Raw genomic sequence first — 14,766 nt, 5'->3', positions numbered from 1 at the left:
GTTTGTTTGTCCATAGAGGCTTATGAAACAGTTGGGTCGGTAGGTCGGATTTTTTTTTTTTTACAGATATTGCACTTGAAACTGACAATTTGAAGACTGGTAAATAAGTCAAAACACACAGCACTTTACTAGTTTAACTCTTGAGATTGTTCTGCATGTTATACTGTTCATTTTATTTACATTTTCTTTCTTAAAATTTATACTAACCACTGTTTTACTAGCACATTCAACACAAATTTTAAAAAAAGAAAAAAAAAAGACACGGTCGGGACCAGGGTACACGGTCGGTCGGACGTGGTGCAGCATGGCTTGCCCATGGATGTTTTTTAGGGTGCATTGAAAAAACTTGCATTTTTAACATTTTTAAAATTTGTGCTACCCGTATAACCCCTAGCCAGTGGACTTTCCTTAATGTTTTATATTCTGATTTGTTTGTGCAAAATACATGAAGTTAGGATATGTTGATGTTCTGATAAATCCATTCTTTGAATGATGTTCGCTTTCAGTCTGACAACTTCTTCGCGATGACTTTAGAATAACTGCTACAAAAATGACATGTGGTTCGATTTCAGGGTTTGGGTATTGTGGTACCAGCTCAGTGCCATCTGATATATTCAAGATGCACATCTAGATGTGTTGTGGGCTCCAGTGGCTGGAGCCAGTATTGTAGCATTTTCTCTTGCTGAACAATTATAGACCTAACATGCATTATTGTAGCATTGTGTAAATTTTACCATGCCCTGTCTAGCCTGTGGTCAATGAACCAATTAGATAAACAAACAAACAGATAAACAAATAACATAAATAGACAAGTGGGTTCAATGAGATCGATAAGTATGAAAGCCTTGATTAAGTCTAACAGCCGATTATTGGCTGATACGCACTGGTCAATAAACCTAAGCACCCACCCCTCAATAACCTCATTAGTACACTTTGGACTTTTGTATGAACTTACAAAACCCTACAATCCGGGACAAGATTGTTGGATCACTTTTAGCATGTGCTTTGTAATTTATGGATATCCCTTTCCCCTATCAATGTTGAATTGTAGTGAAATATAAATAGCGAATGTATGATGGATAAGGTGTTGAACAGTGTAATTCAGGATAAATGTAAGAAAAAAACTTTTTCCAAAAATTATAAAAAATTGCATTTAACCACCCTGACTCACAGTCATAAAAATAACACGAAAATCTGACTCTGGTAATAATCAGCAGCATCATGTATTTGGAATCCTGAATAGACTGCCTATGGTTAGTAACTAAACCTATCCAATAGTAATAAATCAACTTTCTTTGAACACTTCTCATTTAACATAAAAAATTAAAAAAAGAACACTCATTTAAACTCCAATCACTTACTCTCCCCAAACTCACCCATGTATGCGTAACATTATAGTTAGCAACAGGAAATTCTATTCCGTATTACTGTGCATGCACCGTGGAATTAAAGTTTGATACCATATTGTACACTCTTCAAATGTACATAAAGATGATTTTGCTATCTACTGAAGATAGTAACAGTTATGTTTACCCTTGATGTGTCCAGTCCCTAACATTTGCCCAATGTAACATTTTAAAATAAGCAATACAACCTTAAAAGGGCCTACAGACAAAAGGCAGTTAAAAGCACAAAGCTTCTCCTCATTTCAAACAACTGTGTGCAAGGTGTTAAATGTCCAACAAAGAAAATCGTATGTAACATTCAAAGGATAGTGTGCTATATTTCATTGGAATATTCAGGCCCGTACGCAGGACTGTTTTGGAGATGTGGGACTACCACACAGTGGACCTCATTCAAAGAAAGATTGTGCTTGCATGGATTTTTTGAACACCTTATCACCAAAAGGTGGACCTTCTGTCATTTTTGTCCCACTTTTGGACCTTTTTATTGGGAAAATAGTAAAATGTGGACCTTTGGGACCTTTTTCAGTAATCACAAACATTTATCTCATTTCATTGATGTTATCGGTTGTTATCTGCCCATCAAATGAGATACAAGTCAAATATGGTCATGTGACAAAATAATTAATATTATGAAGAGTAAATATAACTTCCATTAAATATATAAGGATATATAATGTATATGTGATGCGATCAAGCAAAATCAGGCGGAACTGGGACATATTGATTTTGAGATATAGCCAAACATAGAAAATATTTCCTTTTGTTTTCTCCTGTTTTGGAAACTCTTTAATTGCTCATATCGTTGGAATTGGTTGTTTAATTTCAATAGGTTTTTTTGCAAAATGCAGCTTTAAATGCTGTTTACTATCCTATAAGAAACTGAAAATATAATATTTCCGAGTTCCGACTGATTTTGTTTGATCGCATCACATATGTTCTTGTGTCCTTTCACAATCTAATAATTTCTTATTTAATATGGGTACTTTATTCTAAATGGAAGTTGTTAAGAATGGTCAAGGCTCTAGGAAATTAAATAGAATCATTTGAAGGTACTGATTAACTTCGGAATATAAAGTATTTCTGTATTGAAAGTGAAATCAGCAAACTATTATTAGTATTACAGCTAATCCAAAGTTAATTAGTTGTTATTCAATTTTGTACACCAAGGACACAGACATCGTTCATGACTGAATCCCTGTCTGCGTTGTCAAGGTATTCTTTGAAAATGATGATTTTAAATAAGCAGATAAATGGGCGGTAATAATTATTAAGTCATGAGTGAATTGAAAAAGAAGATGTCAATGTCATAGATAATAAATGAAAGTCTAAGGTCAGATTTAAGCAACCAAATAAATAAATAAATACAACGATATTTAGTGTAACATAATTATGATTTTTAACACCGTACCGGACAAACATATTTAGGTTGACTAACAGATAACATTGTGTTGATTGATTTATAGTTGTCATTTGTTTCAATTAATTAGTAGTTGTTGTTTGTTATTAATTAATAATTGTCATTTAGTTTAATTGATTAATATTTGATTATATGTCATTTGTTATAATTATCTTTATGACGCAGTTATCCCACAATCTTGTAGTCACCTAACCCAAGTCTCATGTGTAATAGTTCATTTTTATGACATTAACTTACTTCCCCCAGATCCTTATATTTCCCCACCCTACATCAGACCAGTGGGCCCAAGGTCTGATGTCGTAATCATTCCACACAAATGTTGCAATGTGGTTTTTATTACTACCTGAAGTTATGAATTACTTCCTTTGCATGTGTAAGTGATGACTGTTGTAAACTAAAACTGTCACTGTTCAGAGGAGCATCATATAGTCCACAACACTAGATAACCTAGCAGACTATTTGAATACAATTGAGCCTGTTGAAATTGGCAGCAATTGCCCTGGTCAAATTGAGAAAAATTACATTCTTTTAAAATAGGTGTTTTGATGCAGATTTTTTTTATCAAATCACAATAAATATGAGCATGTTCCATGACTATTTGAGTTGAAATTATCTTCTTTGTGTAATCTGAAAAGTTTTGAGGCTTTTAGAGATACAAATTTGCTCAATAATATAGTACATGGATTCAGGCATGGGCAATTAAAACATCAATCCCATGTTATATCTCAAAGTTTTAGCTTAGATTTTGCTATTTAAAGAAAATGTACATTTGAAGCAATTAATAATATTATACTGTATTAAATTATAGGTAAGAAAATTGCATTTGAATGGCTGCCATTTTTTTACACAGTAACATATAGGGTATTTATAATGAAAGACAGAGATAAAAATAATTTATTGCGTCTGATGTCACTGTCAATTACGATCCTTAATTGGTTTACACAGGTTAAAATAGCATGTAAAAGGAAGGCCGATTTATCTGGTTGTCTATCAGAGAAAAGGAATAGCAGAAAATGGCGAAAAATAACGTACTTTTACAGGGCAAAAAGCAACTTTTCTAGGCATTGTTGACATGGTGCCTTCACGAAAGAAAGCTTCCTACTATAAAGACCTAACTTTTGAGATGGTTGGTATGTTTGAAGGTGCAAAATTAACAATTAGGCGCCCGGTTATACCGCCACGTTCAGCAAGTCATCATCATGACACTTGTAAACAAACGGTGCTCGAGTTTGATTGACAGATGACGTCAGCCTCGATAAATTCTTTTTATCCCTGTTTCATTATAATGCATTTGTGGAGTGTGGTGCACTCTTCAAAGGTTTGAGCCTCCAAATGTACAAGTGAATTCCTAAGTCACTCCAAGTTGTGTCCACATGGTTGTTTCCCCTGGGTTTAGCCAACAGAAACATCCCTTAAATGGCTAACATGTGCTTGATATCGGGGGGCTTGATATGTAGGAATTAACCAAATACTATGCACAAATCACACAGTGAACCTCTGAATGAAACCCCCCAACTTGTCTGCGGTCAGCACAAACCTGCGGGTACAAACCTCTTAAGTTTCCTCCAAGTGCAATTTGAGGTTCAATAAGACCCCCTGTATATTTTGGGGGTTAGAGGTAGCCTTTACCTCTGAGTTTCCCATGGGAGTATCAAACCTCTTAGTATGTTCACTTCAGCAAAATCCCCAACTGAGCCTTTTGGGTTCTTCTGATCCTTTGAGTTTCCTCCAGGTGCTTGCTTCTCATGCGCACACACCTACTGTCACAAGTTTGTTTAGGGAATTTTTGTTTACGGAATCAAAAAGAGATATTAGTAATGGTTAAGTCACTCTTGCCCTATAAATTTCTACAAACTGCTCAAAATCTGTGGAGTTTCAAAAAAAAATTCATATTGTTTAATATGAATACTTTTGTAGTAAGTGTATTGCATGGTAGAAATCCCACTTGTTGTAGTGTCTTTTTGTCCATTTAATAATGATTGAAGGTGGGTAACCTGATTGATAGCCTCATCCTCCACTTTACACCATCGAAATGCATGGATATCAAGATCCTATTTTTCTCATTAACATATTGAAATTAGGCATTCCAAATCGGTATATTTACGAAGATATCATCAAAGAGACAACATTATATGTTATACAAAAGTTTTAAAGAATTCCATTTTCCAAATATACCAGGCCACCTTCCTTTAATTTATCTTATGTAATAACATTCGCATCATGCATGATATTTTGTTTACTTTTTACGAGTACAAATGTGAACATTGGAGTTTGGCCATGGAACATACCCATCCGTTTTGTTATTTGCTCTTGGCTTTTTCCATTATTTGTTGTTCATTTTCCATTGCCAAAATTTGTTCTTGTTTACATGTATCCATTTAGCTTAGGTGTGTCATATTTTTTAATTATTATTTTATGTAGACAATTATGTATGGATGAGTGAACAATTATGTTTTTTGTAAAATGGCAAGTTTACCGTTTAACGGAAAATGGAAAAAAGTCACAGAATATAGGAGTAGAAAACGGAAAACACAGAAAATGCAGGTTTGCAAAATTAAGCTTTATTTCCACCTGAAGTATAGGCTATTTTGAATGTACATTCAGCAAAAAGCCCAAAACAAAGCCCATCTTTTAGTGTATTTTCTTCAATTTCTTTATTAACTTGCCTTTCTAAAGGGCCAATAGGTGATCATAATTTTAGCTGCTTTATTCCCTGTTCAGTGCCACGATCTCTCAGTATCTTTTATTATTGTTTTGTGTATTATATATAAGTAATTTAATTCAATATTATTAATATTATTCACAGTGTTGTGGGTAGGTGTTTCAATCTTCTATTTTAGAACTATAGGCCTACAGACAGCTTGTGTCAGAAGTGGGACATATACCATATTGCACCATTTAAGACCAGCAACTTTGGTTTTCACAAACAAAATGTGAAACAAAATTACAAACAAACAGAACACAGGCAGAAGTTATGTTTTGTTCTGTTTTCCATTTGTTCTGATTTATCAGAACTCTAATAAAGAACTTTGGGAATAGGACTCGCTAAATATTTTAGGTGGCGAGGTACCAGGATAAATCACACGGCTTGGTAGATACGTCTTGGTTCACTCGTCTCGTTTAAAATAATATATCGCCAAAACAGAACCTATTCAGACAAAATCTCAACAATTAAAGCTAAATAATTGTGTACATGTGTTAAAACTGTATTCTTATCAATTTCTTTATCAATCCTTTTGTTGTCAATTTAATGCTTAATTTCAAATGAAAACAGTCACAAGTTTGTTGATGTTGTTTTGGAGAAGTAGACAGGAATAGTTAGTCACAGAATACTTTTACATTTGTCCTCCATTTCACAGTGTTATAGGTGGGTGTTTCAGTCGTCTATTTTTGGGATATACTGAAAGCTTATGTTAGAAGTGGGATATGTAGGCCTAGGTTTAACATGCACCATATAATCTGAATCATTTAAGGACAAATAAAATGTTTTGCAGAGTTCCTTTTACAAATTTAGTATACTGCTAACCGTCCTGCGCATATTATTTTGCACACAATACTATGTTTACAAGGACGTTGCAAAACATTTTACTTTCAAAAGAGTTATCAAACAAAATGCCAAAAAATAAATAAATTAGAAAATAAAGAGATAGAAATTAGTATCCATTGGCCTGTTTTCACCCTACTCTTTTCAAAATTGACTGCAGTGAATGTGTACATGTATTAATAATACTCTTCATATACATTGGACCTGTGGCTTTACATACCCTCCAAATGACTGACTACTCTTGTGGTTCATTTATGCACGTCTAAATGTAACATAGGAAGCATTGAAATTTGATCTATAAAGTGTTACCATTAAATTCAAACTTGTGTTGTGTTTTTCTAAGTCGATACCACCAGCAAGAAGCTACTGCCAAGGATCTCCAGGGATCTCATGCACTGGAAGCAAGTAATCTAACCACTGCCACACTCACTACTTGTGAATCAACAATCTAAGCAATAAAATGATTGCATACTTGTTAAAACTTTTTTCTTGTCATATTTTATCCTCTCAATTGTTTTCATGTTGTTTCATTTCCAATAACAAGAAAATGACCATATCAGACTCCTTATGTAATGTCCCTTTTTTATTTGTTTCTTTACATTCTACAGATATCCAGTTTATCGGAGTCCATCGCTCAGTGTCCAAGACTCAAGGTGCTGAGGGTACAAGAAAACTGCCTTCAACTCGCCTCCATCTCACCCAAGATCCTCACTGATTCAAAACTATCTCTCCTGGCTGTAGATGGCAATTTGTTTGAGATGAAACAATTTCATGATTATGAAGGATATGAGAAGGTAAAAGAGAGTGCATAGCATACATGGGTGAATCATGTGTATGGCCAGGGGGTGACTTTGGGGCTCGAGCCCATAGGTTTACTATGTATTCAACCTAAATTAGCATCCCAGGTGCTTAGTTTGCAGTTATCATACCTGCAGGGACTGTCCCTATTTTTACAGAAACAAATAGCATAAAAAAGAGCGATTTTACCATGTGTCCCTATTTTTGCAAAAATATGACTACAGTAAGGTATAGGAAATTCAGGAATGGCCCTATTTTCAGTTTTTTTCTCCCATTTGTCCCTATTTGTGAGGTTTTAGGGTTGGCAGGTATGAGTTATGCAAGTTCTTTAAAATAAAAGAAAGAAAGCACCAATAAAGGTATATAAACAAGATACTATTATTCATAATTATTAGATACTATTAATATTGAATTTAAAACAAATCATATCAACAAGTTTCTATTCGAACAAGAAACCGGGATTACTCTCAACATGAGAAGTGCACCAACTTTTAAGTTCTTTCATCATTCGGTAGGTAAAACAAAAAAAATTGCACTGGATTTGAAAAAATCTTTCATTATCAGGATATTTAAACTTCCATTTGAGGAAATAATATAGAGGATATGTGTTTTGACTGCTTGATTGCCATGGAAAGTGAAATACATTCCAGATGCACATATAGTAGTCATGTGCTATGCTTCACAGAAAATGTTTTTGTTTTTAGTACTCAAGGATATATAAAAGGAAACCTAGTCAACATTGTAACTACAACCAGAATCCAAATTTTGTAGATTTTCCCCTATCAGAAATAAATCACTCATAACTGATTTAATGGCTATACTGACACCTATTGAAAGTCTAATTAGTCACAATTATTTCCCTGTTTATTAGCCACAATAGTTTTGTTTACCAGACAAGGTTGCATATCACTAATAGTTAGGTAACAGGAAGAGTCAGGTATTCCAAGAACTTCCTGTTTTCTCACCTTTGTTATTTGAGAGCTGTTGCTACATGTAAGGTTCCTGTTCTTTTAACAGGTATTCAAATAATAAAAGTAGGTCCTAGTTAGGTGTTACTCTGGTTACCTGTTTAATTTACACCTGAATACCTTTATAAGGATATTGAAGCTGAACTGGTGATTTTACATTATGTGTGTTTTTTGTTTGTATGTTGCTGTGCAATAATGGAATTGGATAAATTAAAACAATTTAACTTTAAGGTGATAAAAAAGAAACCATGTCCTACGGGTCCGACTGACCCAGATTTTCTGTTTGGAGATTTTATTTTAATTTGATGTATGCATGTAAAATCAGTCGTTTTTTGACCAAAAGTGGATTGAATATGAAGGATATTGCTATATGCATGTAAAATCAGCTGTTTTGGGAAAGAAGTAGATTTATTTTGACTGAAAAAACCCCATGTGATCGAGTCAACATGAAAGCTGCATCCACCTGTAGGGGTTTTTTTCATCACCTAAGATTCCTTTTCCTTTTCAATGCATCATTGTTGAAGCTAGAAATTGAACTGATTTACAAATGTTTGGTTTTAAGTAAAATCTAAATATGGGGCAAGGGTTTTTTACAAAGATTGAATCATTTCTGTCTTACCTGAACTATGTTCAGAAATGGAACTCTTTCATACTTGGATACTGCTTCTGAAGCCCACAGTCATTAACATCAGAATGTACAAAGAGGGTGCATCAAAAATCTTGCAGAATATGTGTGTGTGTGTTATTTATGTCAGAGATTGCAGAAAATTGGATTTTAAATTTATAAAAATAACTTACCATGTTTTGTTTCTGCCAATTTTCAGTATATGGAAAGATACACAGCTGCAAGGAAGAAGATGTACTGATGATGCATTGGTGGATTGCATGCCTACCACTACCTGTAACTACCTGTTTGATATCAGGAATGCCAGCAGGTTGGCTCAGCCAGGTACCTTCATTCCATCACAACTAACACCAATCCATCAGTTGTTCAATCATCAATGGTTTATACTAAAACTTGTTTGTTTTACTCATCTGTATGTTTACTCGGAAGAGTTTTGGCACCATGTTCCAAAACTTTTAACCAATCACGTTTTGTGAATAGCGGACAATACTGCATCATTACGCTTCAATTGCAGGCTTACAGGTTTACAACTTGAGTATGATTGACCAGTTCAGATGCAAAATGTAAAATATAAGGCTGCCTTTTGTAATTTGTACTAATATTTCATTCAGAACCCTTGAAATTATTAACAATATGTATGAAAATTAATAATTGATACAAGGCAGCACATGGTATATATTGCACTTTGCACCTGAACTCTGAAATTGTTTTGTAATAAAGAATTGTGACATTAATTTTGATTGTACAATGAAACCAATCATGATATACATTATGCAATGTGACTTATAAGAAAGATGGTTAACAAGGATATTGTTTGACAAAAACAATGGTGCTAAAATTGTCAATGTTGACAATGATTTTATTTCACTCGATATTAACTACAAGACAGCAGCAGTGGTCATGATAGTAAAGGCTCAGGTAATGAAACTGCTAATAAAACAGTAAAGATTTTACCAAGACTAGACAGATGAACTATACTCTATTCCTGTACACATTACATTCTGTGAAACTGCGGGGAAGAACAGAGGGATGAACTATAGTTTGATCAGCTCGTAATGGGCGGGCCTTATAACATCGCAGATTAATATCAATATATTTCATTTAAGAAATGCCTTATGACATCTTGCCAGAAGCATCAAAAAGTATTAATTGAAGTCCTATACTTTGTCTACTTTATTTAGCACGCACAATATAGACCAGATAGGTCAACTTCGTCACTCTTAACGTTGCTCTACTTTTCGGCGTAGTGGTAAAAGCCTAACAATTCCCGCCGATTATGAGCTGATCAAAGTATATGTGCAGTTTCCTCTATTCATCAATACACTATACGACTCTTCATAATCCAGTGGTTCTTCACAGATATTGCAGGACTGCTTTTTGGTAAGGTATGGGAGACCATCCCATGTGTAAGCATGAATATTTTGTGGGCAATATCTTTGCTAGAAATCATGGTCTCGAATTTTTCCAAGTCTTGTCTGCTTATAATTGTACGATCTTAGTTTTGAGCAGGGCCCAAAGATTTGCATGGTAAAAAATAGTAAATTGTGTGGAAAAACTTGTCAAATTGCACGGAGAATGATACGCCATTTTTTGCAGAAACTAGTCAATTTTGCGGGGAATTCAATGGAAAATGATTAATTTCGCAGAGTTTTGAAGACACCACAGGTTTGAAGAACAGTGCTTGTGCAAGTTTTTCATTAAGGTTGCCTGATCATATTTTGTGAGCAAAATGGCAGAAAGTAAACTGAAAAACCAAACCCTATATTTTGCTGAAATTTGGCATGAAATTGGTGGATTGCACAGAAAAAGGCAAAGTGCATGTACCAAATCTTATTGCACAGAGAAGGACAAATAAGAGCATTGTGGAATTTCAGGCCACAAAAAAAATTTTGAGTAAGTGTATGCATGGTAAGACAATTTTTAACATTGTATTTGCTTAGCTTTACCAAGTGTATTTATTGTGCTTTGTATTTTGTTTAAAAAGGGGCTGAATGAAAAATAATTGTGATCTCCTGAAAAAAAGGGGTGTATTTTTATGCTTCAAATATTCATGATTTTTCAAAAACCAGGGGTGTTTAATACACGCACACAAAGGAAGAGGGGTGTTTTCATTCAATTCCTTTCCAAATTTGACCTTGTAACAGGAGTTCACAAAAGCAGGCCAGACCCCTGAATGGGGATATGAACTCAAAATTTGGGGTTTGGAGACTTTCCAGGAAGAATTCATCATAATCCTTGAAAGCTGGAAAGTTTGGATGTTAATTTTCTTTAGACAATTGAGGGAATTTAGTTGTACAGATGCATTGAAAAGGGGTGACTTCGACAGCCATCACTTCAAAAATTTTGCTGCTAATTAAGTAGTTGGTCTTGATTTTTGACGACAGAATCTCTATATATTTTTCTCTTTACCATTCCAATAATATTCAGTGGTTAAACATGTTACATATCTAATACAAAGATCTGGTATTATATATCTTCAAACTCGAATAGATTACAATTCACCAAAGTAATTAATGTAAAAAGGTTAATATAATAGTTACATAATAATTATTCAAGATTATTTTTGAATTAGTCTATTTATGATTCATTTTATTCTCAATTCCAAGAATAAGTGTTTTATATAATTAATACTGCCAAAGGCATTCAATCCAAACTGGAGAATCAATGGATTATCTATATTTTTAGCAATATAGATGTTTTTCACTATTGATATGGATCTCAATGATGTTTTCAACTTCTGATATTTTGACAAAAATGTCAACATAATACATGTTGTATGATAGTAATCAGTAATTAAGTTTTCTTTTCAGCATAACTATGTATACACTTGACTCATCTTAATTGTAATTTTGAACCTAAAATTTATTTCAACAACTATAAATATAATTCAGCATCTGCTAATTATTACAACGGTATTAACTCTTCCAGTTCCAGACGCAAATTGTCTTTCCAAAATGATGGGCAGGCCTGTGGATAGCTAAGACATTGTTTGTGTGCTCACTACACTTACTTGCAGAGATTGAAGAACAGCCTCTGCTTCGTAAACACAGAAGTGGGGTCCCTATTGGCTAGTTCAAGCGTCCCACGGTCATAACAACAGGCCCGTAATCTGATTGGTTGATAATGCATCAAAGCTTCGTTGAGTACTCATGAAGGGTCACAAAGGAACCTATGTCTCTGATTGACAGGGTGTGCGCATCTACCATAGCCAGAGAGGATCGCTCTTTTCTGGAAGCTAGTTAAGTCTAGCTTGAGACAACCTGTAGGATGATCTCTAGGTACCATCAATACAATTATATATGTATTGTATTTGTGGCCAGATTTTAAAAAGAGATCATTTTCCAGTAAGATGTAATCTGTCCAGTCTTGAGATAAAAAGAGAGTATATATAATTGAGAACTCACCGATTGATTACATTTTGGTACATTTTGATCATGTGCTTTCTGAACAAGGCATTGATCTATCCTTAAACACAGATTTAAAAGAAATACATGTAAGTAAAGAGACATAATGAATCTCTGTTTCACAAAAATGACCATAAAGCTCAATATTTGACTCATGGTCCAGACATTATATGGAGCATCATTGTTAGAGTCTTCAAATGGAACATATTTTACAATTTTCCATCAAATTTAAATCAGAACTTAATGTCCATGCATCATGGTCTGAATCATTAACTTTAAAATATATTGTAGCATGATTTGATCCAATCAAGCCAAAGGCTGCAATTGTGAAATTGAGTTGCAGGCAAAAAGAAAATTGACTTTGTTTTAAATTTCATAACTTTGAAACCAAGTATGCATGGGATGTAGCAGTCAAGTTGGCTCAATCGATAAGGTGTTCGACTATGGTGCGAGAGGTTGCGGGTTCGAACACTGTCGGTGGTTCATTACGCTTTTGTGGAAAAATTGAGTTTCGCTTGAAATTCCCTTGGACAAGGAACTTACTGCTAATTGTCTCATTGTAACCTGTACAAAATGTCTTGGTGTGTGCTCCTAAGCTGCAAAGTCCCTGATTTGGTGTAAAATGATTTATGGAATGATATGGGGCCGTATTGGTCAGCGACAACCTGTAAAGTGTGCTGAGGCTTGTGGATCAATGTGTAGGCATTGTGCCTGTGCATAGCATACTATAAGTCACTGCATTTTTTTAATGTTACATATCATGTTTGATCAGTGAGTAAGTTGATAATATGCTTGTTCAGATGATCGCAAGTAAATCATTAGTAACTACTTTCGAAAGTAAATGTGACAGTAGTGATATGACCATGAAAACACTCACAAGTAACTACTTACGAGCTTACTTGTGATTATTTACCAGTGAACAACATGCTTACTTGTAAGGGAATAGTCGTAAGCAAGTGCCGTGTGGACACACACTCGCAAGTGGCGTAATGTAATTGTTGAGTCGTAAGTAGGTTACTTTCACAAGTAGGCTACCATCTAAACACACATATTGGGAGCACACCAGTAAATGCTTCCCCACTCACTCACTGTAGACAGTGAAGACAGTCAGTGCAGAGAAAACATAATGGAGTCCGGTGAGATTTCACAGCTACACCAGCTCAAAAATAGCTTAATGTTCCTATTTTAATACAGGTTTGCACTCTACATAATAGCAGCTCAATTTTTAGAATTTGGTCCTTTGGCCTGGTTGGATTAGATCATGTCACATATGTGCCTGGACACCTCGAATAAGCCGTAAAGTCCCCCTCTGGTCATTTTTACATTTTTGCATATTTGCAAAGAGCATGTTTCAGGGATTAAAATGACACCTCAATGAACTTCATATGACAATCAGAAGCGAAGTTATGGCTTGTTATAGGTTGTCATGAATCAAAACGCGAAACTGAGCAAAACGTGTTCAAAGTTATGGAAGCATAATGATCATTCATCAGACGGGCCTCAGAAAATGTAGATTATTTCATATTTCCACTTATTTCTTTAAAATAAAACTTTGTATGTGTTTAGAAGAAAGCTTAAACATTTAAAATCTGCAAAAATCTCAACTTCACCAAAATACGAGATTTGCATATATTTTCACCTGTAGCTCGAAATGAAGTTTGCCGAGTTTACGGCTCATTCGCCGCGTCCAGCCACATATGTAGAGGTAAATCTGTTCAGATACAAACGCTTGTATATAGAGTTAACTAAAGTCTGTTGGATGACTTCACAGAAAGATTACCCTCAGCTGCAATAGATTAAGATTTAATGTGTGCATTCAGGTTGTCTTCTATGTTCTGTATTATCGCTGACTAATGTGTGCAGGAAAGACTTGGCTTTCATCTTGTTAACAATCACATCAGCAACAGTACAATATGCATGGCAGTCATTATTGTTGAAGTTGTCTGCAAATTTCTAGAACACTTTTCGTCATAATTGAGCAGAAAAAGATGTTTCCTTGACACTCATCATTCAGGCCAATATAATTGACCTCCATGGGTATGTTGGTTTGCTCTCAAGGAAAAATTGGGCCAGCATGAACTTACTGCTGATCCCACTGCTGATTGTCACAAAAACCCAGAGAGATGATCTGGCTGCAACAGTTACTGAGGATTTAGGCTGCATCCCTAAATGATGCTTACTAGTTTATGGGCTCTGTTGGACTATCCTGATTAAGGACTTGCTGTAAAGCACAAAGATCTTATGTAATTACGCTATAAATCGGCGGCTCTTTGTAACACCATACTGGGTACAGGCAGGACCAGACATTTCATGTATTTTGTCAATCAGCATCAAGCAATGAGTCAAGATACAAAGTTTACAATTTCATGGAGTTTTCCTTGAGCTTAAATGTAAGTTAGAACCAAGAAGATGCATTTACCATAGAACTGTACAGAGTAAAATTCAAGATAACAAATTCAATCAAGTGGCATTTCACTAATTTGTATCTGCATTGGCAACAAATATTTTTTCAAGTGAAAACATTGATATTTTAAAAAGTACCAATTGCAACTGTATAACATGCCAATCTTCTAAATCATCAGAGAAAATGTTCTTTTGAAAAGG

The 14,766-nt window shown here is 34.6% G+C and overlaps 1 protein-coding gene across 1 annotated transcript in view; it reads left to right on the top strand.

The window, feature by feature from the left end:
• Positions 1-13,862, top strand: part of LOC140152938 (leucine-rich repeat-containing protein 57-like) — a 111,434-nt gene extending 97,572 nt beyond the window's left edge. Inside the window, exons 4-5 of the mRNA XM_072175490.1 lie at positions 6,976-7,161; positions 8,958-13,862. Coding sequence (XP_072031591.1) covers positions 6,976-7,161; positions 8,958-8,999 — 228 coding nt within the window. The 3' untranslated portion in view covers positions 9,000-13,862. The remainder of the gene's footprint in view (positions 1-6,975; positions 7,162-8,957) is intronic.
• The last annotated feature ends 904 nt before the right edge of the window (positions 13,863-14,766 follow it).

This window comes from Amphiura filiformis, chromosome 5 (genome assembly GCF_039555335.1).
Source record: "Amphiura filiformis chromosome 5, Afil_fr2py, whole genome shotgun sequence".
NCBI lineage: Eukaryota > Metazoa > Echinodermata > Ophiuroidea > Amphilepidida > Amphiuridae > Amphiura > Amphiura filiformis.
The sequence above is the reverse complement of the archived record's forward strand: the minus strand, read 5'-3'. Positions and strand labels throughout refer to the sequence as shown.